At 54.4% G+C, this 22,632-nt stretch overlaps 6 protein-coding genes and 2 non-coding genes across 8 annotated transcripts; 2 read left to right on the forward strand and 6 right to left on the reverse strand.

Moving 5' to 3' along the window:
• Positions 1-2: 2 nt before the first annotated feature.
• On the forward strand, positions 3-1,093 carry CHGG_09243 (uncharacterized protein; the record flags this gene model as incomplete). Its single annotated transcript, XM_001227169.1, has 2 exons — positions 3-148; positions 208-1,093. The coding sequence occupies 2 exons, from the start codon at positions 3-5 to the stop codon at positions 1,091-1,093; spliced, it is 1,032 nt and encodes a 343-aa protein (XP_001227170.1).
• A 464-nt stretch (positions 1,094-1,557) lies between these two features.
• Positions 1,558-1,675, reverse strand: CHGG_11408. Its single transcript has one exon. It is a non-coding gene; the product is annotated as a tRNA-Leu (tRNA).
• Positions 1,676-2,143: 468 nt separating this feature from the next.
• CHGG_09244 (uncharacterized protein) lies at positions 2,144-3,068 on the reverse strand (the record flags this gene model as incomplete). The annotated part of the gene is made up of 2 exons (XM_001227170.1): positions 2,144-2,649; positions 2,720-3,068. The coding sequence occupies 2 exons, from the start codon at positions 3,066-3,068 to the stop codon at positions 2,144-2,146; spliced, it is 855 nt and encodes a 284-aa protein (XP_001227171.1).
• A 620-nt stretch (positions 3,069-3,688) lies between these two features.
• CHGG_09245 (uncharacterized protein) lies at positions 3,689-14,458 on the forward strand (the record flags this gene model as incomplete). Its single annotated transcript, XM_001227171.1, has 12 exons — positions 3,689-3,732; positions 3,838-3,904; positions 3,967-4,079; positions 4,129-6,185; positions 6,900-8,896; positions 8,983-9,601; positions 9,746-10,140; positions 10,363-10,484; positions 11,003-11,300; positions 11,611-11,913; positions 12,276-12,578; positions 12,644-14,458. 12 exons carry the CDS (start codon positions 3,689-3,691, stop codon positions 14,456-14,458), a joined length of 8,133 nt encoding a protein of 2,710 aa, XP_001227172.1.
• A 147-nt stretch (positions 14,459-14,605) lies between these two features.
• Positions 14,606-16,405, reverse strand: CHGG_09246 (uncharacterized protein; the record flags this gene model as incomplete). The annotated part of the gene is made up of 1 exon (XM_001227172.1): positions 14,606-16,405. One exon carries the CDS (start codon positions 16,403-16,405, stop codon positions 14,606-14,608), a length of 1,800 nt encoding a protein of 599 aa, XP_001227173.1.
• Positions 16,406-16,791: 386 nt separating this feature from the next.
• Positions 16,792-18,922, reverse strand: CHGG_09247 (uncharacterized protein; the record flags this gene model as incomplete). Its single annotated transcript, XM_001227173.1, has 4 exons — positions 16,792-17,229; positions 17,831-18,086; positions 18,166-18,310; positions 18,577-18,922. 4 exons carry the CDS (start codon positions 18,920-18,922, stop codon positions 16,792-16,794), a joined length of 1,185 nt encoding a protein of 394 aa, XP_001227174.1.
• CHGG_11407 lies at positions 18,612-18,716 on the reverse strand. The gene has a single exon. It is a non-coding gene; the product is annotated as a tRNA-Pro (tRNA).
• A 1,320-nt stretch (positions 18,923-20,242) lies between the features above and the next one.
• Positions 20,243-22,346, reverse strand: CHGG_09248 (uncharacterized protein; the record flags this gene model as incomplete). Its single annotated transcript, XM_001227174.1, has 5 exons — positions 20,243-20,439; positions 20,491-20,588; positions 20,723-21,370; positions 21,487-21,621; positions 22,180-22,346. 5 exons carry the CDS (start codon positions 22,344-22,346, stop codon positions 20,243-20,245), a joined length of 1,245 nt encoding a protein of 414 aa, XP_001227175.1.
• Between the last annotated feature and the right edge of the window lie 286 nt (positions 22,347-22,632).

Below are 22,632 nucleotides of genomic sequence, written 5' to 3' on the forward strand. Positions count from 1 at the left end.
CCATGACTTTGCCCGCGAGACAGAGCTCACCATTGACGAGTGGATGGAGAGTGTCAAGTTCGTCAACGCCCTGGGCGAGATTTATGTCAAGAGCGAGCAAGACCCGCAATGAGACACACCGCATCTGCGATGTTCTCGGCCTTGAGTCGTAAGTTCCATTTTTGGCTTTCCCCGTGGAAACACAAACCTTATTCTAACATCACCCAGGCTTGTCGACGAGATCGCCCACAAGATCGTTTCCGAGTCCGGCATGGATCCCACCTCCTCCTCCATCTTGGGACCCTTCTGGTCGCCGAACGCGCCCTTCCGCGCGCACGGCGACGTCATCTTCCAGGACGGCGTGCCGGCCGGCGGCCGCGTGACCAAGATGCACGGCGTGATCCGCGACATCACCACGGGGCAGCCCATCCCCAACGCCGTCTTCGACATCTGGCAGGCGTCCTCCAACGGCAAGTACGACTTCCAAGATCCGGACAACCAGTCGCCCAACAACCTGCGCGGCAAGTTCCGCGCCGACGCCAACGGCCGCTACTGGTTCTACTGCCTGCACCCGACGGCCTACTCGCTGCCGCGCGACGGGCCCTCGTGGCAGCTGCTCACCATGATGGACCGCCACCCCATGCGGCCCGCCCACATCCACATCATGGTCACCCACCAGGACTTTCAGGGCTGCACCACCCAGCTCTACCCCAGCGACGACCCGTGGATCAAGAGCGACACCGTCTTCGCCGTCAAGGACGACCTGGTCGTCGAGTTCAAGCCCCTCAAGGACGACCCCAAGGCCACCCTCGGAGCTCGAGTACAATGTCAACCTCGCGCCCAAGGGCTACAAGGGCCGCCTTTAGGGGATGAGGGGGTGACGGCACGGGGTGTGACGATGGGGAAAGTGAAGGGGTGTGTTTCTTTGCTGTACATATATCGGCCCATGTATATACCCTACTTTGGACACGGCCTGGACGCCGTTGGGAAGGGGTTTGTCATTCAGAGAACTAGCGATCACATCATTTGGACATGTATGAGAATTGATGAAAGAGCTTCAACACATTTGCGGTGCCATATGTCCCGCTTATGCTATGCGTTCTTGACACTATGAGGGAAAGAATGTACATTATGGGACGGTAATGGCGACGAAGCTGGTTTAGGTATGTGGTGGTGTAAGTCAATTGGGAATTTAAGGGGGTGTAGCCCTAGTTTGGGTAAGGGAGTGAGCAAGCTGGACTTTTGAACTCCCGAATCGCCTGAGATTAAATGATGTATTGGCCCAAGAATCCCAAGGCCATGCAAAGCCGAGTATCAATCAACGGTGGCAATCCTCCCGGGCAACCTGCTGTCTTACAGGTTGTGATCATGCTCGCGGGCTGAACGACGGGTTATGGAGACAGCTTTGTCGTGGAGAGAGCCCTGAGCATAATACGGATGAACAAGTCGGAAAACCCCAAGATTAAGTGCCTATATTAGAATAAGTTTGCTCAAACACAAAGAAGAGGGCTTAGTTCCCCTTAAACAATAAGACGACATAACCAAAAAGAAAACACCGTCGACGGCGCATGAATGTAATGACAAGGGTGAGATTCGAACTCACGCCCCTTTCGAGACCACGGAAGACTCGCAAGAGTCAGGATCAAGGATTTGAAACTCCTTAACGTGGCGCCTTAGACCGCTCGGCCACCTTGCCTTCTGGACTTAATGTTGAGAGTTGTGGGGTGGGGATGGGGGTTATGGATGGGTGATGGTGGAGTCAGGGGTTGGGCTGGCTGTTCGGTATTCAAGAGCTGGGTTAGGGTTGATTGTGGGTGATGTAATGAATTTGACTCGAGCTGTGTCAGATGGGACGATAAGATGTTGGTGGTTGAGACGAGACGAAGAAATGGATCGAGACATATTGTAGCTCTTTTCTTTCCTTCGGCCCCCGGTCATCAGTTAAAGGGAGATGCTTCAAAAAGGAGATCTGGCACTAGTTTTAGTGGCACCGAGTTTTTTTTGACTTGTACCTGAGGCAAATGTTCAGGCCGATTCAACTTCCATTGGCACCATACACCCCCTGGAATTACCTGGGATGCAAAACAACGCTCCCGTCGCGTTCCCCAGTACCGGCAAGTTGCATAACTTTGCTTGACAGAATATGTACAGCGCCACAACTGTTCTATTTCTTTTCCTCCGTCTTCTCCTCCGGTTTTGGTGTCGGCAACTTGAAGGTTTCGGGTGTCCGGTCTACACCGGGACCAATCTGTTCCCACGCGCTGGATCCGCCCTCAAAGTTGCGGAATGCCTGGGTAAGCTCGAGCGGCTCTGTGACAATGCGCTTCTTCTCCTCGTCCCACCGAATCTCGGTATAGCCCGTGACCGGGAAATCCTTCCGTAGCGGGTGGCCCTCAAAACCATAATCCGTCATGATACGGCGCAGGTCGGGGTGATTGAGGAAGAACACGCCGAACATGTCATAGACTTCCCGCTCGTACCAATTGGCGCCGTCGAACAGAGGGGTGGCGCTGGGCACCGGCGTGGTCTCGTCCGCATAAGTCTTGACGCGGATTCGGGAGTTGTGCCTGACGCTGAGCAAGTTATAGACGATTTCGAACCGTTGATCGCGGGTAGGAAAGTCCACGGCCGTGATGGTGCTCATCTGGGTAAACTCGGCGGCGGTGTTGTCTAGATTGATCATCAGCTACCGGCTACACATGTCGCCTAACGTCGCCTTACACTTCAAGAAAGCGAAGACCGGGATAACGCCGGAAGGGGGGGATGTAGATGGTCAATTCGTCTTTCCAGACCGAGAACTGCTGGATGTACTTGGGGAGACAGCCCATGAGCCATGACCCGTACTTGTGCATGTTATCGGACTTGGATTGGTATTTGTCGGCCGGATTGACGAGAGGTGCCTGAAGAGGGGTGCCGACTTGGCCGCGGGGCGCGGCGCGCGGGTTCTGGACATCTTTGGGGAGGGCGACGCTATTGCGGGCGGTTGTCGCGAAACAACGCACAGCAGCCTCGTGGCGAACTGCGACCGATGGGTTCGCCGGTCGTAGGGCTGAGGCCAGAGCCCTGTTTCTGTAGAGCTTGCTGGCCATGGTTGTGGTTGGGAAGCGGGGCCCAATTGAGCGAGAATCAGCCGGTGGCCTCGATCAAAGACTTGCTTGACGATTCGATTTCGGATTGACGTCGAGCTTGGAGCTGCTCGGTCCAACCCAGTGAGGCAAGTCACGTGGATGGGGTAACTGCTCACCCGCTCGATCAGTTACGTGAGCTGGGGGGAGCAAGCTCAAAGAGCCCCGCCAGGGCAGCCGGCCTGCTGTCCAACCGCAGGCTGAGGGACACGTGCAGAATGGGCGCAAAGCCGAAACTGGACTAGCGGCAGAAGTGGACCCTTTCGTGGAAGGCTCTGCGTCGCCTTCAAGAGGCTCCTCCCCAAAACACGCAAACCACTGCTCCCTGCTGCCCATTTTCTACCAACAAGTCAGTTGCGGGGAATCCCGAGGTCTTCGTTGTGAATTTATAACGGTGTTCATCAGACGGATTATTTGTTTATTTTTTCCTTCCGTTTTCTCCTCGCGTTTACCATATTTAATACTCAACCCTGCGCTTTCACCCACATCGCTCCTCGACTGACCGATCTCCATCGTTTGCATCGAATCTCTCCTCCCGCCGCAACCACGTTGCTTCATTCCTGCCTCGAGGCCCCCCTATAACTATGGCGCCTGAAGATACATATTTCGATGATGAGGAGGACTGCTGGTATGGAACTTTCCATTGAATCCCGCCGTCTCAACCCCGCCACGCCACATCCCTCGTGCGCTTGATGGTCGTCCGGCTTCCACCCGCTAACCCCGCGTACCACAGTCCTCTTTGCATCGAAGAGTTTGATCTTTCGGACCGAAACTTCCGACCCTGCCCTTGCGGGTATCAGGTACGGACTTATCTATCCCTCTTCGCCTATACCCCTGGGTGCGTCGCTGACAGCGCCTCTAGATATGTCAATTCTGCTTCAACAACATTCGTTCGAACATGAACGGGCTTTGCCCAGCGTGCCGCCGCCCATACGACGAAAAGACCATCCAGTGGAAAGTCGTCACGCCGGAAGAGTAAGATGAGGTGTTCCGGCTTGGGTTCCCATTTGCTGACTGGCCACAGGGTGGCCGAATTTCGAGCGAATATTCAAAAAAACCAGAAAAAGCGTGCCGCCGAACAACGACAGAAGGAGGCACAGAAACGTGAAGCCGAGAAGGAGAACCGAAAGAATCTAGTGGGCGTCCGGGTCGTCCAGAAGAATTTGGTTTATGTGACCGGGTTGACCCCGACAGTCCGCGAAGATGAATTGCTCAAGACGCTCCGAAAACCCGAATTTTTTGGTCAATACGGCAACATCCTGAAGATTTCGATCAGCAGTCGTAAGGGCACGGACGGCCACAACCAGTCTCTCGGCGTTTATGTGACGTTTGAGAAGAAGGAGGACGCCAGCCGGTGCATCCAGGCAGTTAATGGCTCCCAAAACGGCGATAGGGTTCTGAGGGCTCAGCTAGGGACGACTAAGTACTGCTCGGCCTGGCTGAGGCACGAGCAGTGCGCGAATCGGCAATGCATGTTCCTCCACGAGTTAGGAGATGAGGAGGATAGCTACAGCCGGCAGGATCTGTCGTCGATGAACAGCATTAACTCGCAACGACCTATTCAAAACGCCGGCTCCTCCCGCTCCGCCTCGAGACAACATGCTCATCCTTCGCCATCCCCCGCCGTTGCGCAACCTATGGCGAGAAGCTCTAGCAAGGACGGCTCCGACAATGGCGATGCGCCGGCGCTGCCGGCCTCGGCGAACTGGGCCCGCAATCCGCAGGTCCGCAGCCGACGGGGCAGTCACGCCACCAGTGCTGCGGCCCCTAGCCCAGCTATCTCCAACTCGTTGCCGGCAACTGCTGAATCGGCCGTGGAAGATGAGCCAAGTGAACCCTCTCCCGTTGCCGGTCCCTCTCGGGTCACCCCAAGCGCAACTTTGAAGAAGATCAACACTATGGTGCCCACCGATAAGACCAAACGGATCCCGCACGACACTCTCAAGTCGCTGCTAAAGTCCCTCGAGGGTTGCACGCTTGCATGGCCCAAAATCGGTGGGGATATATCGGACGAGGAATTCAATAACCTTTACCCGCCGCTTTTCGACCCCCGTGGTGGGATCCGCCGCCGGGCTATGCGCCCATCTGAAGATGCTAGCAGTGTCGACGATCGGCAATCGAGCGCCGCCCGGGAGCCGTCAGAAGGCGAACCTGAGAGCAGTGGCAGTCTGGCTTTGGGCGGCGAGCCCGAAGACCGCGAGCATGGTCGCGAGGGTCCCAGCTTCGACCCCCGCCGAACCGCACAGCCGCCCATTCAAAGAGGCAGCACGGACGGGCCCTTTGGCCAAACCGTCGGCTCTAGCTTCACGCAGACAAACGCGAATCTTGGTTCAATTGGCGGCAGCCGCACCATGACGCCCCAACAACCCGCGTTCATACGCCAGCCGAGCAACTTTGTTGACCACCTCTCTGCGCAGCCTAACTTGTTCCAGGGTCAGGGCCACAACCGCCAGGGCTCGCGGTTCAGCTTTGCCAACGAAGGGAGAGAAGCCGCCTCGGCTACGTCCGTGAAGCTGACGGCCAACCCCCGGATCATGGCGCAGCAGTCGTCAATGATGCCATCGTCATTCCACAACCAGCCCGGTGGCCAGTTTTACTCTAGTTCGGTGGCTGGGCCCCCGCCGGGCCTCAAGTCGACGGGCACACCGCCGGGCGTATTTGGGCAGCACGGATTTGGGTCGGCCGCCTTTGGGGGCGCTCCGAAGGACACCAACGAGATGCTGCAACTTTTCCGCAACCGGGGCGCGGGCAGCCAGGCGCATGATGCCGGAAAGCGTGAGTACATGTTCTCTTCCTTTCTTAGCCAGTACCCACCCTCCACCTCATCCACCCCGGCTCCTGCCTCGAGCCACCTGGCATCGCTCTACGGTTCGCAGCCTGGAGCCTTCCATGATTTGGGTTCAAAGCAGAAGAAGAAGGGGAAGAAGCACAGACACGCTAACACTTCCTCCTCTGGGGGGAGTGGCCTAGTTGATCTTGCGGACCCGAGTATCCTGCAGGCGAGGATGCAGTCCCAGCAGCATCTGCAGCAACAGAGCAATGCCGGTCTCGGACAGGGACTGTTCGGTGGCCAGTCGCAAGGTGGGTACACCAACCCGGGCATGATGTACAACCCAGGATACCGGGGCTGGTGATTTCGGTACTGCGACATTTTTACCATTTCTCTATTGATTCATCTCTTTCTCGGGAGGGGCGGCATCCGGGTCTTGTTGTTTTCCTATTATAACTATATATTATGACGGCGTCGCTGGCAACGAAGGGTATGAGGGGTTCGAGAGGCAACGCCTTGATTCCGTGGAGCATCACCCAATCGCCGGTTCCGACGGAGGAGCCGCCTTGGGTTGGCGTCATTTGCATTTTGGGCGAAAGGCACGGATCCTTTTCTCCGGGGGGTTCGCAAACATTGGGCTCACGCTGTCCTATTTGCTTCCCCGGTCGGGTCTTTTTGCATCGCCAGGGTTGTCGGGTTACGTCAGGCAAGCTCTCATCGTCTTCCTCGCAGGTTCCCCCATGTACGTTAACTTGGGCCCCAGGTTTTGCACCGTCGGGGCTGAGGTGGCATCGGTGGTCATAATAGAGCATCATTTCACCACTTTCTCATAAACGGATCCCAACTTTTACCTCTTCAGGAAGACGATGATGGTAGTCTTGACGTAACCCAAGCCCTTCTGTACATAGCGGCGCCGGCGGCTTGTTCTCTTGCCCCTCCCTTGATCAGAGATGTCTCGGTGTCTTGGGGTTGTTGCCTGCACGGTGCTGCATTTCAAACGGAGACGCTAACCCTGGTTTCCGTAGACGACGAACTCCCCTCCCTCGATGAGGTGACGTCGAGCATAGATGCTCTTGTCGCCGACGAGCCCATTGACGCTAGTATTCGGCAACCCCCTGGCGCATTTGAGTCTCTTGGACGTGTCGGGACTCCGTCCGTGCCCCCTGGGTTCTCGTTCCCGAGCGCACAGCCATCCCCGGCTATCTCATATTCGTCTTTGCCACCCATTAGCGCAGGGCGGCAGACGCCACCGGTTGCTTTCCCCAAGGTTCCGTCAAAACCGCCCGTCGCCGCGTCCAGCCCGCTTACCAAGAAGGCGATCACGCCGGTGCCCGAATCTAAGAAAGCCGTCAAAGCCCTTGCCGCCGAGAGCGGGTTATCAAAGGACATTGCTAAAGTCAAGTCAAAGGTTCTGCAGGATGAAGACTTTCCAGCCCTCAACTCGCCGAAGCCCCGGTCCGCAACGCCGGTTGCCCAGCCCAAGGCCACGCCCAGCAAAACAACTGGCAAAAAGTCTCCTGAGAATCCTGCCGAGAAGGCAAAGGGGAAGGACAAAGGGAAGGAAATAGAGAAGGCCGCACCTGCGGTCACGCTTGCCCTAACGCCTAAGAGCGAGACACCCAAACCGGAGGTAAAGGCTCGGGAGACAGTTTCGGATAAAACCTCCGAAATGGCACGTGGGAAGGGAACGGACAAGCGCCCCACCCCTGGTGTACTCAACATTGCTGCGGCAACTAAGGTGTCTCAGATCAAGAATCTGGAAGCGCCGTCGGCGACGGACAAGTCGGCGACGGATCGAGATTCTGCCTTCCCGGCCCTTCCGACTCCGACGCCGGCCTCTGTCGCATCTCCCCTCGCCCGTTCAGCTCCAAAGACCCTCAGGGTAGTCTCCACGCCAAAGACAGAAGTGCCATCGACTCCAATCTTGGCGGCACCTGGCGTACGGGCGGGTATGCGCCCCGAGACACCAGCGAGTGAGTTAATATCGGACACTGCCTCCATTATGTCGGCTTCTATCTCGGCTTCACGCACGAACTCCCCCCCGCCGTCCAAAATTGGTTCCGCCCCGGTAAGAACGACGACAAAGAGCCAACAGCGGAAACAACGCAAGGAGGCCTTGAAGAAAGAGTCGGCTACTATCGCGGCCCAGCCTGCTAAAGTAGAGACGGCCGTTGAGATCGCCCCCATCCTTGGCCGCAAGAAAAAACAGAAGAAGGAAAAGGAGAAGTCGAGTAGCAAAGCGGCAACTCCTGCGGCGAGCCGTCCGGAGACTCCGCTAGCCACAATCCCGCCGCCGATCAGGGAGACTAAGGAAGCCGTTGAGGCTAAAGAGAGCAAAGAGTTGAAGGAAGAGTCGTCGGCTTACCGGTCCACGGCAAACGAGACCACCACCTTGACTGACGAGCTGCCACTGCATAAAGGCCGGTACGGCGATCCGAAGGGAAAGGCCGGGGAGAAGGTCGACAAGAGCTCCGAGTTATCCACTCCCCGGACTCTACCCACCCCAGCCTCGGTACTACACGACCTACAAACGGCCGGCCTGGTGCCAGATGGCGTCGAGAGCCTAGCCTTCTTCAAATCAGTCAGCGTCCAGCTGGACAGGTCGCGGAATGATGCCACTAGCGCGGGCATTCGAGATCAGGCAGCTAAGAACTCCATGACCCCGACCAAGTCGATCGTCACCGAGGACGACCAGGCCTCGCTCCTAGCCGGCAAGCCCGTCCGCAAGGTCATGGACGGAACGCGCATTCTCCTGACGCCCAACGGCGACTGTATCCGCAATCTTACACCCGATGAAGAAGATCGCTTCCTCGACCTCCAACGGCTCGTAGCTGAATCGACCGCCAGCCCCGCCGCCTTTGTCTCCTCCCGTCACGAGGCTGGCGGCGGTTTCAGTCTGATCAAAGGCCGCGCAGTCCCCAACGGGCCTCCTAGTTATTTTCCCCAGGCCCCCGCTGCCTACCTCTCCGATCCGGTGAACAAGATCCAGCGCGAGGAGGCCATCTACTACATCAATCAATACGTCCTACCGCGGCTGAACCTCAATTTCGAGAGACATGAGCCTGCCCAAGGCCATGTTCACTTTGGACACCGCCGGCGCTTGCACAGAACCAGACCCAGAGTTTAAGTGAGCCGTGGCTATACGGCCGCATCGGAGGTGCCGTGTCCTCTTCCCAGCAGCCACCACTCTCTCACGACGACATTCTTGATGTCGGTGTGGCCCCACCCGAGCTGAGCTACCCGGGCCCTGTGGGCGCTTTTGCCGACGAGCTGCACCACCACGCCGATCCGCACGGCGCATACCTCGACATCAACTCCCAACTCCCTACCGTCGAGGAAGTCTTCAGCGCCGCCTCCGGCACAGCCGCCGCTTCCTCCTCTTCTCCCCGACACCATCACCACTCGCACCATCATCACCACCATCATCATCACCACCACCACCCTCAACAACAAACTTCCTCACAACAAACCCAACAATACCAACAACCACCACCCCCGCACCAAACCCAATTTCAAATCCCCTCCGCCGCGGCCGCCACCTCTGCCATCGCCGCTGCCGCAGCCGGCGTCGGGCCGGGCATCGGCGCGGGAGGCGGCGCCATCAACTTCACGTCCCCAGGGCCCTTCGGCAACGTGCCACTCATGTCTCTCGAAGACGCCGAGCAAGCGCTGACAACAGCCCGCCGCGAGACGGAAAAACTCGAGAAGAACCTCGCGCAGCTGATGCGTAAGAACCGGAGGCTGCTTCTGGGTGGCGCCGGGCATGCGTCGCATGGTTCTATTGGTGGTGGTAGTAGCAGTAGTACTGCTGTTGCTGTGGGGGGTGCGGGTGGCAGTGGCGGAGGTGCTGGTGGTGGGGGGCATTGACTAGCCTGGGCCGCCGATGGCCTGCATGATGTCGCGGTCGATGATGTAACGGCCGCCGTGGTTGCGGGGTTGGGACGGAATCAGTACCGGCGTCAGCGTCAGCGGAATCAGCTTCGTGGACGACATCGACATCTTGATCAGCACCAGCATCATCATGGTCTAGGTTATGGGGTGGAGAGTGGGCTGGGGCTGGGGGTCATGAGAGACCCTACGAGTGCTGCTGCTGTGCGGCGGCGGGATGCTGTGGCGGCGGTTGCGGTGGCGGTTGCGCTTGCGAGGGTGCTGAGGGGGTTGAGCAGCTTGGGCGAGGCCGCGTTCGCGGCGGTGTGGATGGCTGTGTTGCTGCTGGAGAGTGTGGTCGCGATGGCGGCGAGGGGAGCGGTCGTGGCGGTTGAGGTGGTTTGTGCGGTTTTGGATTGGGTGGGGGCTGAGTATTGATGGATTGATGGATGGAGGCCCGGGGAAGGGCGAGCGGACAGGCTGGGGGTGTTGGTTCTGTTATGTGACAACCCCGTTTGTCTGTGTTGGTCAACTGGCCTACTATTAGCACCCCATTCTCATGGAATGGGGTGTGCGCGTCGTGTGTTTAACATGACATACTACTTTGGCGTTTGGGTGTAGGATGGTGTGAGGGTATTCTTTTGGTGTACGAATATGCATGTGGGCTACATGGCTAGGGGCATCTCTTTTCAAGAGCATCGCAGGATCAGCATCAGGAGGGTGGCAGGCATTATGTTCAGAGGGTTTGTAACAACAGGAGAAAGCCTCAGCGGTAGAATATACCAGCGGTCATAGGATTAAAAGCGTTTGTTTGACTACCTAAGTACCTAGGCGGTGCGTATCGGGGCGATGGTCTTCCCATGAACTGTGTGTGTGGGAGAGAATGTCGAACTTTGGTCTTGATGGCATAGGTAATACATGTTTTTATCCTTTGCTGGAGACTTCGATGTATCGCCAAAGAGATCTCTGTCTTCCGGTTATTTCAGACTATGACTGCACACCCATACCCGTCCAGTTGCGGTCTTCTTCAACCCATTCGGCGATGTACTTTCCATTCATTTTCGTTGAATAATCTCCTTTTTTATTCGTCCCGTCTCGTCTTACTCTGAGTTGAACAACATTTCGTCCATCTATCAGATTCTGTTCAATGAATGCTACACCCCATTCTCTCATCCCACCCTCTCCTTTCGTCCGCCCCTTCAAAATATATTGCCGGACCAAATGCCTCCTCCCAACCCCTCCGCCCTCGGTAATTCCACAGCTCCGCCGCACCGCGCACTCCGTCCTCGCCGAAGCCCCCACGACCAAACCAAGAATCCCAAGCTGCACCGCGCCAGGAAACGGAGAGCAGCGAGGAGATCACCGGCAAGAATGGCGAAACCAACGCATGGAAAAGAATACAACTGAGAGGCAGCCTCTTGTGTCCTTTTCGGCTCATATTTGACAAGGTCTTTCTTGAAGCACACCTCAAGAATGCATTCCGCGAGGATGCAGCCAACATCGCCGAGCCGGCGGAGGCGAGCAACAAATACGAGTCGTTCCTCGGCAAGAGAGATGAGGTGTGCATAGCATTCGAGACCGCGACGTGGTAACACAAGCCGGCTTGTTTGGTCTGCTATGGCATGCTGGGAGATTCGACTAGCCGTCGGGCGACTGAAGGTCCTCGTGGTATGTCGGTGATCGCTTCCCACATGCCCACCAGTCTCTATCAACAAGTTCCTTCACCTGTCCTCCTAACACCAACTGTTGAATCCCCGGGTTTCGGCCCTTTCTTTGAATGGGTGGATATGTAACCTCTCGGTGTGGTGACCCGCCAAGGGATTTGCTAGTTTTTGAGATGGGCCGTATATCTTGGGACGGACAATATAGGTTAGGATGGACAAAATACTTGGGACGGACAACAATGGTCTTGTGAGTCCCATGGGTGCCATGAGCACCACGCCACGACCCGGCGTGATGCCCAAGACAAACCATGGAAACAAGCTCCACCCATCCCATATCGAAGAGGCCAGTGGCATAGCCGGTGCCGATGAACGGCAGCTTTACGTGATAAAGATGAGCTCTCTTGAGTCTCATGTTGGTGTCTTCAACTGCTCTCAACAACCTGTTGTTGAACCCGTCCTTGTTGGGAACTGGCACAAATCCCAGGGCGCCGGGGCCGCCTTATCTCAGGTTCAGACCCTTTCTTGGGCGATCTGATACACGCAGCTACAGTCACTCCGTCATTGCGCACCACCACGAGCATTTATGCGCATGGAAATTTACGTGGAGGATCGCTGGAATGAGGGCTTTCTATTGGTACCAGTTTTATAGTGTCAAATAGTTCATATTTATGGATGATGATCTGTTGGGTCTGGCGGAAGCTGACGATCGCGTCCATCTCAGCGGCAACCCCCCCTCCAAAACAACAACAACGCGTCCTAAAAATCTGAAAATAATGTACCAGTTTCTTTTCAACCGGTACAAGGTCAGACAGTCATTTTCTCCCTGACAACCCGCGTACAATTAGGCGACTTTCTCCTTATATCATGAAGGTGTTTGACGACATTGAGCGCGTCTCGGCGACTTTGCGCAGGCTTGCGGGTGGCCATGAGCCTCGCCGCGGTCAGATTGAGGCCGTGGAGAGCCTCGCCATCTATCAAGAAGACACCATTCTCGTTGCTGCTACCGGCTACGGTAAAAGTGCTGTATTATTCGCATTCTCTGCACTCAAGCCCAACAAGATCACGGTGCAGATCGTCCCGTTGGTGACGTTGGGACAGAGCCAGAGAGAAGACATCGCTACAAAGTTACCGGAGTCGAGGCCCATTTGGATTGACGCGGACACTCATTTAAAGGTACGATTGAACGCTTGCCCCTGACCCCTAACCCCTGAATAGTTACTGACTCTATCATTCCATAGAACAAGCATGTCTGGAAGGAAGTCAAAGACGGGAAATACACCCATGTACTCTTGAGTCCGGAGCAAGCGCTGAATCCAAAGTTTAAAGCCATATTGAGAGATCCGGCATTCCATACGAAGATCGGCCTCTTTGCCATCGACGAACTACACTGTGTTGGCGAATGGCGGCATTTCAGAGAGGATTACACGTATCTCTATACGTTGCGATCTCTTTTGCCGGCCTCGGTGCCATGGTTCGGATGCACAGCGACATTGGACAGAGACAATCAGGGCTATATCCTCAAGCACGCCGGCTTCAACTCTTACCCCAAGATCATTCGCACGTCCATCGACAGACCAGAGATTTCCATTGTCGTCCAACCGCTCTTACGGGGCTCGATACGCGACTATCGCCGGCTCCAGTTCCTGTTGGAAGGCTCCAGTGCTGTCAATGTACGGGAGGTCCCAATGACTATCATCTACTTGGACAACAAGACAGCTTGTCTACGCGCGAGATACGCCCTATTACAATACCTCCGTCGTACTTGTGGATTCGAGAAGGGGTTCGCCCGCAAGGTGGTTCGACGGTTTGATGCAGACGTTCGACCTACCGACAAGGAGATCATCTTCAAGGACTTCGCCAACGTCGACACTGACTGCCGTATCATCGTGGCGACGGTTTCTCTGGGCATGGTTATGGATATTCCTGACGTCAAGCGAGTTATACAGTTCGGCATCCCCCCCAGTACCACCATCGCAGACATCTGGCAGCGCATTAGAAGAGCGGTGCGCAAGCAACATGTTGATGGCCGTGTCCAGGGCACCGCATATCTTTTCATTCCATATTGGGCCTTTGACCATCTTGGGAGCGTTGAGAAGCAGAAGCCAGCTACAAGGAAGAGGCCTCAGCCAAAAAGGTCTCAACGCCAACCACATGCCCCTACTGTTAGCAGTCGTCTGCAGCTCATGACTTTGATCGACGAAGACAGCGACGACGCAAGGAGCCAAGTCAGTGTCGCTACTCAAGCAAGCCACGACACGGCTGTATCAGAGTCTCGAACACAAGCTGTCCCTGAAGCGCTTACTCTCGAAGCCGCCGTCGACTCCCAGTGTTTATTTGACTTCAAGACCAAAGTTAAATGGACAAAGCAGGACGTATCTCAACGTGAGAAGCTTGATCCTGTTTTTATGGCGTTTTTGAACGCCTCTTGCTTTCGCAAATATGCGCTGCAGTATCTCCAGGAGGATTTCGACAACTCCGACCTGGAATATCGCCGCCCTCTTGGGCAGGGCCTCTGCTGTAACGCATGCAACCACGAGCTGGGAAAAGTCTCCGCCCTGCCACCACGCGAGAAGCGGGGGAATAAACCGTCTACCGGTTCCCTCGCCGGCCACGCGCTTGGCCATATATCATCATGGTGCGCCCAGAACGCCCAGAAGTTGGTACCGCAGAGATATCGCCGCTTTGATATTACCCCGGAGATGTTTATGGATATTAAGCTGCAGTATGCGGTAGCCCGTTTGTTTTCTGCTGTACGGGGGCCCACTAAAGAGCTTCCCTTCCAAGACCTCCATGGCCTGACGCAGAAGCACCCGGCTCTAAGAGAGTGGGAGCATTTTGAAGCAAAGGGGGCCGAGTTGGCGACGTTCTGTATCACATCGTTGGCGAAAGTCAAGGAAGAGTGGGAGGTTAGAAAGGCGCAGAGAGCTCGGGAGAAGGATGCCAGAGCGCGGGAGGCGCAAGCCAGCGGCGTTTTAGCTGCTGATGCGAGCAGGAAGCGCGCAGTAGAGGGTGGAGAGCAGTCTCCTTCAAGTAGAAGAGCTATTATATTGTGACGAAATAATAGTTGATGAAGTTGTTGGTGTCGTAATATATTGACCCCTCAACCCCTGACTCCTGGTATTATCAACAAGTGTCAAGAGAAGCGGATATCAACACCATTGATATAAATCTACATAGTTATAACAACAATACAGAGCGCATTAGAACACCGCCCCCAAGTCCTCCAAACCATCTACCCAGAAGTCGTTCTCATCTACATCAAATAGACGCTCCCCTTCATCCGCCCAGTCAATCTCAATCTCGCCCGGCCCGCTACCAACACCAGGAAGGCTGCGTTGATCAGCTGCGTCCTTCGGCTCTGGAATGACATCGTTGAAGTCATCCAAATTCTTCAGGAGGTTACGCTGGCCTCTCTCCCAAAGGTCAGGGGCATCGAACGCATCGGGACGGCTCTCGTGAGCTCGGCGTGGCATCCCATCCTTGTATAATTTACAAGCATATGAGATGATATCCGTAGCAGGATCGCCAGCAGCGTGCGTGCCCTTCTGCTGCCTGCCAAAGACCGTCTCAACAGACTTGCGAATTGTAGCCAAATAGGCGCCATTGACCGCCAAACGGCTAAACGTAGCCTCAATGTCATGCGTCGAGTTCCGAGTTGTCTTGACATCATGGGCATACCCAGCATGGATATGCTCCTGCATAAGATCAATGGCCTTGTACATACTACCGGCAGTAGTACAGCGGACCAAGCCACCCTTAAGTATCGCATTGCGGGTGACCTCGTCTTTGCTGACATTCGGGTGCAAGAGCCAAGCGAAATAGAGCATCTCGGGCCCGTAGTTTGTGCCACGGCCGCCCCAGAAAAGGAGAGGGAGCATGGGAATGATGTCTTTGATCAGGCCGTAATCCCCCTGACGGACTGCTTCGTGGATGATGAGAAGGACCTCCACACACTGCAGTAACCTGCAATGACTGCGGAACTCGATGTCAATTTCCGCATCGTCGTCAGGGTCCTCGAAATCGTCATATTTGCCGGTCCAGCCATTGTACGTGAAGCAAGTCTTCCAGATGTCCTTCAAGATACGCTTGAGATGTTTTCGGTCGAGCGCTTGCAAGACGCGTTTAACCTTGTCAACGGTAAGGTCAGCAGTGTCCACAAATTCAAGCTCCTCCTCCTCAACAAGCGCTTGAATGACCATGGCGGTGATCCTGGAGGTGTAGCCATGCATCAAGAGCGGCAGTACTTGGTGATACTTGATGTCTTGCTTGTTGATGTGACGGCTGCGCTGGAAGAACTGTACGTCGGCGGATATGGTAGCGCTCGAGCGGTCTTTACCGCCAGTATCCCAAAACACGCGGAAGAGAAGGTGAATGTAATTGAGTTCAACGTGGAAGAAGGCTGGCACCGGCAACATCCACTTCTTCCGCTCCCATAGCTGACTAGCTTCCAGTTGCTGTTGTTGAATACGGCGATTGAAGGAGGTGCTCTTCTGGTCCCCGAAAACTAGGGTCAGCCGTTCATCGTATTCTTTGAACTCAAGCCGGCGAAGCCAGAGCTCTTCATGAAGCCGGTAAACACCGGCAAGGGTGCCCTCGTCTTCGAATATAGCCCCGATCTGAAGGCATGGTGACTCCTTGTACGTAACCCGCCTGACGACGGGCAATGTCGGGAGCTCCTCGTCGTCCCGACCAAAGACCTTCAATAACGCGTATTCCATCAGCCATTTGGACGCCTTGTCGAATGTCTTGCGCCGTGGAAGTAGGTGCTTGATCACCATCTCGCGGGTGAATGGCTGTGTCGTGTCGAGTGAAGATTGTTTGAGAGGGCCATTGAGCTCGGGGCAGCCGACAAGAGAAGCAGTTGTCAAGTTGATCATCTGGGCTTGTTTACCACCCACAAGCTCACGAACGTTGCTCTTAAAGTTGAAGTTGTCGTAAAAAATGACGCCATTAGGGTCATGTGCGGCCTTCTTGAGGTTCTTCTTGGCCTGTTCGGCCATGTTGTTGAGGAGCTCGTTGAGTACAGTGTACGAGGCGATGATTCCCATCATTGAGAAGGTATCAATGACCCGACGTGGCGTGCCATTGGCTAGCATATACAATCCAAGGACTTTCCTCAAGAATGCACTGTTGTTGCGGGCGAACCCTCTCATTAGAAGCGATGTAAGCAGGCAAATTTGGCTGCTGTGGCTATCCTCGACGCTGATGCTTTCGAGGTTCTTATGAGGAATAGACTATAAAACCCTACTATTAGCTTCCGTATTGAGTTGCCTGATACACTATCAAAGACACGTACTTGGTTCTGTAGTAGTTGAGAGAAAAGGGCAACCATCCTCGGGGCTTTGACTTGAATCGTTGGCCACGTCTGCTTCAGTGTATCCTCCAACTAAGAGGTGCTACAGAAATCGGCAATGGTAGCGGCATTGTCGTCTTGTCCCGCATACGGCTTGAAGTCATTGAATGGATCTGTCGTCAAGAGTGCCTTCATTTCTTTGCGAATAGTGGAAGAACGGAATACATCGCCGTCTTCTTCTTGAGTGTCGGTGATCTTGATGCCCGCAGTTTCCAAGGCCTCTTTGACACGAGGGTCCCTCAAAGCCGCAGCCAGATGTTGGGCCCCCATGTGTCCCCGAACCCATTTGATGAGGAATGTCTCCAAGTTGTACGCCTTCGCTGAATCCTGTCCTCTATTCACCGCCCTCCTATTCTTGTTCCGCAGCCTCTGCCATTCTGTCGTCATGCTTTGGACAATGTCATCGGGGGAGTTCCTCTTCTGGTACGGGCTCAGAAAAAACTGGACCAGCTTCATCATAGTCCTCGGGTCCTGGGGGGGTCATAGCTGAGCTCTGAGAGCTCAGAGGACAGTTGTTGTAGTTGCGCAGGGAGCTGCGCGCGGCTCGGACCACTAGCATGGTCACTCGAATCGCTGGATGACAACATTTCTGTGGTATATATTAGTATCTTAAAATAGCCCAATCAATAGCGATTCAAATGGAACAAACCGCACTCAATTTGACGCTAATTTGGGTAGTGAAATTGTCGTTGGCGCAAAGAGGTCATCATTCGCGATCGTCGCTTGGGTGGGCTGGCCGATCCGCGACTCAGACCAGCTGGGTGGGTTGGCTAGGGTGGGTCATTTGAATTGGTTTTGATTGGTGGGTTCTAGCCACTATATGCGCTAGCCTAATGGAGAAAAGGCCAAGCCCCCAAAGCTGGGCTGAGTCTGAGATAACTCTTTTCGTTGTTCTTAATTGCGGTTCCCCTTATTCTAGATACTTTTTATCAGAGCAGCTCTGTAACCACGGTGGCGACGGTGACAGCTGTGGCCTTGTCGGCTGTGCCCTATATCTTACCGTTAGGGAGGATGAGCGGAGTGCGCGGACCGCTTGATGAGGAGGCAAGTTATTTATAATCTCCCGATATACCAGGTCGGACTCGTACCGCGTCGTGAAGAGCCCGAGGGTCCGGTTGTAAAGCAACCAGAAGCACTTGCCGGTCGCTTTGTAGAACTTGAACAGGGGAACCCCGATGTACCGGAGGTCTTCGAAGATGGCGCGGTCTAACGCCCTCTCTATGCTGGGGTCGTGTTGCGGTCCCGGGCCGGGGTTCCGGGCCCACTTCTTCCAGACTGCGCACACCACTGACCCTGCGTGGGTAAGACCCCACGCAGTGCCACCAGTTCTCCCACTTAGTTTGTTAGACCAGTTTTACACAAGAATACACAGATCTTTTCGTGCCTGTGTCTTTCACAGGTCGCTACGTTGCTTGACCTTGCGCTTGATGGTAGAAATCTCCTCCCTGGTACGCGTAAGCGACTGGGGGGGCGATATACTTGCCCTTGGGCTGGTAAATCTCTGCGATATAATCCAAGTCGTAGGGTACAGGGGATTTGGGAGTCGAGCTTGCTGTAATGCTGGGCTAGCGAGCCGAACGACTTGACATCCTCAATGCGGTTGAGGGCCGGGGTGCCAGTTCACGAGTCCCATACCACCGAATTATGTGCTGTCGAACCTAGCTCAAGGTTACTTAGTCTTTCTGTTGCCCACCACACAATGTCCGATTAAGTTGACAAGGCATTGGGCAGGCGTCGCGAAGGTACTGGTCACCCAGGCTATTCACAGAGGCCATTGTTGGGTCCTGTGGACCTTGTGTCACAAACTCAGAAACGTACAAAAGTAAATAGCAAAAGTTATGGACTCTAGAGAGGGGCTCAATCGGGGATCGAACCCGAGACCTCGCACATCTTCTTGCCTGTTTACAGGCGGTGGGTGTCCACCCGAAGCGCGAATCATACCACTAGACCATTGAGCCGAATCCATTGATGAACCCGCCGTTCGGAAATGGACTACATGTTGGGAAACTTGGCAAAACCACGTATTAGGTGCCAGACGGAACAGGAGTGACCGTGCCCGCTGCGCGCGGGCACGCCAAAGGAAGCCTGGAGGAACTTGCCGGCTGCAGGTAGGCCCCATAGCGGAGTCAACGATGTAATTGTTAAAGGCAGAAGAAGAATCCATCTTGACTGCAATGGAATTATAAACAGTATCAGGAGATGATTGTAGTTTAGGTCAGAAAATCGGGATGGAAAGAACGTATTGAGTTCCTTGGATTGGGAAGATGGAGCACAGCGGTGTAAAAAAGGTGGCCTCTAGCACCGGTTTGACCTCATCGCCGATGTATGACGCCGCATTCTTGAGTCTCCAGTAAGCTATATCGTCATCTAGGGGTTTCAGTAATCAGATCCCGTAAAGATTAACCTCTGTGGCGTAATCTCACAGAGCTGATAGGTTCCGTGTATTTTGTGCGTCAAAGAAGCAATTTGCTTCGCTACCCTTCGTCACGTAGACGACCATCGAGCCGTAGGCCTTGCTTGTATCCTCCTGCTGAGCCAGGCAATCTTGGCAATGTTGACGTTGTTCTCTGTAGTCGTGGTTCCAGGAATGGGACGTCATGGCCGAATCAGCGCAGACTGAAGCTGCTGACGAAGAAGCGGGTGCGTCGCTCTAGTAGTATAGTCAACCCATAATAGATGTCGACCATGAAACCTCATTTCCGCCACTTTTTGACAGAAATTTAATTTCTTGGTTCGTGATTGTCGAGGATTGCGCGACGGAGGCACGCAAAGGCACGAGCGAAGCAGCGAGTCACAGGGGCCCTGATGCCAAAGTGCGGGTAAGCGGCTTTTTTCCGGCGATTTGATTGGTCAGAATAAAGCAACAACGGTCCGTGCACCTCCACCGCCAAGACCAACTGCGAGATGCCAATTCGAGGAAGCAAAATGCAGATGACGCCAGACTTCGAGATGCTATCGAGAGAAGTCGAAAAGGAGAAAAAAGCCAAAATTCTACAGTGAGAAGTCGACAGTACAGGTTAGAAATGACACCGGTTTTTTGGGTTTTTTTTAATGGAGAAAAACTGGTCCGTGCTTAGAGCAGGCCATGGCATTTTCGACCTAAGGAACCTGGAGTTCCTCCAGGCACTCTTTCGTATCGCAGCCAACGCGTGCCTTGCCTCGAAGTATAACGAGAATCATCCAGTCTCGATTATGGTTGAGATTGTCAACAAAATGACATGCGGTTTAAAGGGGGTGGTTATGCTGGACGGAGGTAAGGTTGATAAGTATACGGACTTAGATATCCTTAGGGCTCAACTGAGTGCATTGCCCTCCTATCCAACAACGAACCTCGAAGCCACCTGTTGCCTCTTTACATCACAAGACTATTGCAAGTTGAGAGATGAGCTAAATGAATCGCAGATACACGAGAGGGACTCCGCGGCCAAGAAATATTGCTCGGCGTAATCGACCTCTAACCGAATTCGGCGGGGAAATGCTCAGTTTAGAGCGTATTGTTAGCGCCCTTGTCCAGCAGGAGTTGCACAATCTCGGTATGGCCTCTGAATGAGGCAACATGAAGAGCGTTGTCGAAGTCACCGCCCGATGAGTTGACGTCGGCACCCCTGTCCAGCAGAAGTCGCACGATCTCGATGTAACCCATGTATGAGGCAAGATGGAGGGTGTTCCCAAACCTACTACCTTGCGCATCGATATCGGCCCCATAGTCTAGTAGGAGTTGCACAGTCTCACTATGGCCTTCAACTATGGCAGCCTGGAGAGCGTTGGCGAAGAAACCACCAGACGCGTCGACGTTGGCGCCTTTTTCAAGGAGGAGCCGTACAACCTCGCTGTGGCCTCGCACTGATGAGGCTTGGAGAGGAAAGCCAAAGATTCCGGTCTCGGCGTTGACATCGGCGCCCTCGTCCAACAGATATCTTGCAACGGTTGGTAAACCAGCCAGGCAAGCATAATACAATAGCACGGATGCTTTAGGGGGTCCTGGGCCGGTCTGCTGCTCGCAGTCACTCTGGAAGAACGGATACCATCTTGAACGGTTGATTGGTCTTCCAAGAATTTGGCTGTTGCTCGAACCACGTCTTCTGAAGTCTGGGCCAAAGTTGCATAGTCAATCCAGTTCTTGGCCGCATATTCCGTCAAAGGAAAGTCCTGCTCGATCTTGTCAAAACTGCTACCTTCGATGCACGTAAGGTAACTCAAACAAGTCTTCGTGATGACGGTGCTTGCGCGTTTGATGTCAAACTGGTCTTGTTTAAGCAGATACTCTTTGACTGAGAAGTGGGCAAGTTGGAGCTCCTCCCTGGTCTTGCCACAATCCGAATAGGCCTCAATTACTGAGACCAAACCGGGACAATACCGTAGAACGTCGGCCTCACGAAACAGTCTGCGCTTCGGGTCGAGGCCACGTGGTTCCTCATCCGTCTGCGTGGCGATGACCTCTACAGCCTCTCTTAGCGTTAATGGTCGCTTGGCGTGAACGAGAAACTGTAGGAGACGAACGGCATCCTTTGCAATGTTTGCCGGGATGCCTTGAAGCATTCGATGGTACGTTTCGTAGAGATCTCGGGGCAGAGTCTCAGAGCGATTCCAATGGCTCTGGGGCTCATGCAGGCTGCAAGACTTGCCAATTGACATGCAACCCACCTGAACCTATCCTAGATGTTAACATTCGCTCCAGTACCTGAGGTACCTAGTTTCGTTTGTAAACCGACCGCGGGAAGAACTCACATGCCATCGGCCCCGTCTCCAACTTTTGTGCAAATACGTTCAAGAAGATCTTGTGGCAGTCGCTTGTCTACAAAACTGGCATTTTGTTTCAGTGCTGCCGTGACATAGGAGCGAATGTCGGCATCAACAGCTTTCCTGTCGAGCGGAAAACAGCGCTTTTTGCCGATCCATTTTGGAATGCGGCTCAGGAACTCTTCCTCTGGTCGGCTGGTGGCAACCATATGAACATGGCTCAAGTCAGACATGGTGAATAATTCTTTCATCCACTCGAGCAGTTCCTTTCTCTCTACACATTCATCCAATGCATCCAGGACAATGTACGTAGTTTTTTTTTGAACCTTTCATCATCGAGTAGAGGCAATCTCTTAAACTCGGTGTGTCTGGTTGACGCTGGCCATCAAGGTGAGATTCGTAGAAGCGGTCGAGATCCTTGGGATGAAGCCCCAACTTGTAGAGTTGAAATACGAGGGAGCGTAAGACGCCGTCCATCTCTTGTTTCGCTGTGTCACTGAAGTCGAAATAAAATTCGAGGGTGACGGGATGTCGAAGGGGGCCGGGAGGGTGGTTACTTGTACACGGTGAGCAGGGAACTGGCGGGCGTTTCCGGGCGTCTCCCATTATTCAATCGGTCGGGATGAAGATGTTGGGCATGTCGAAGACGATGCGGAAGCGGAGCTAGTGCCACATCCATACCTGCGTCCGGGGTGGCCAGGCATTGGGCCCCAGACGGACTTTTCACATTTGCGCATGTTGGGGGTCGTCGCGACGTACTGCTGGGTTGCTTGCGTAAGGGTGACCACCAGGACCAGCAGGGCCGCGGCGAGCGCTGCCCAAGCTGCTATGTCCCCTGAGTCCGCCATGGTGCTTGAAGTGTTGGCCCTATCGAGTCTTGTCCGCAGTGTCAAACGCTATCAGGTGGTAGTTTAGGTTCCTAGAGATATTATTATTGAACCCTGTCTACCAAACCAAGAATTTGATGTGGGTAGCAGCTTGTATTATCCGAGAACGTGGGAATCGCCAAACAATATTTATTTTTCTACGTGATCTTTGTTGAAGGAGTGGCTGTGCTCCCCGGGAGGGAGCAGGCTAGGTGTACTATGTCTATCTGCTGAACGGCAGTGTTCTGTTCTGGGCACGGCTGAGGAC

This window comes from Chaetomium globosum, genomic scaffold (assembly GCF_000143365.1).
Source record: "Chaetomium globosum CBS 148.51 scaffold_6 genomic scaffold, whole genome shotgun sequence".
Lineage (NCBI taxonomy): Eukaryota > Fungi > Ascomycota > Sordariomycetes > Sordariales > Chaetomiaceae > Chaetomium > Chaetomium globosum.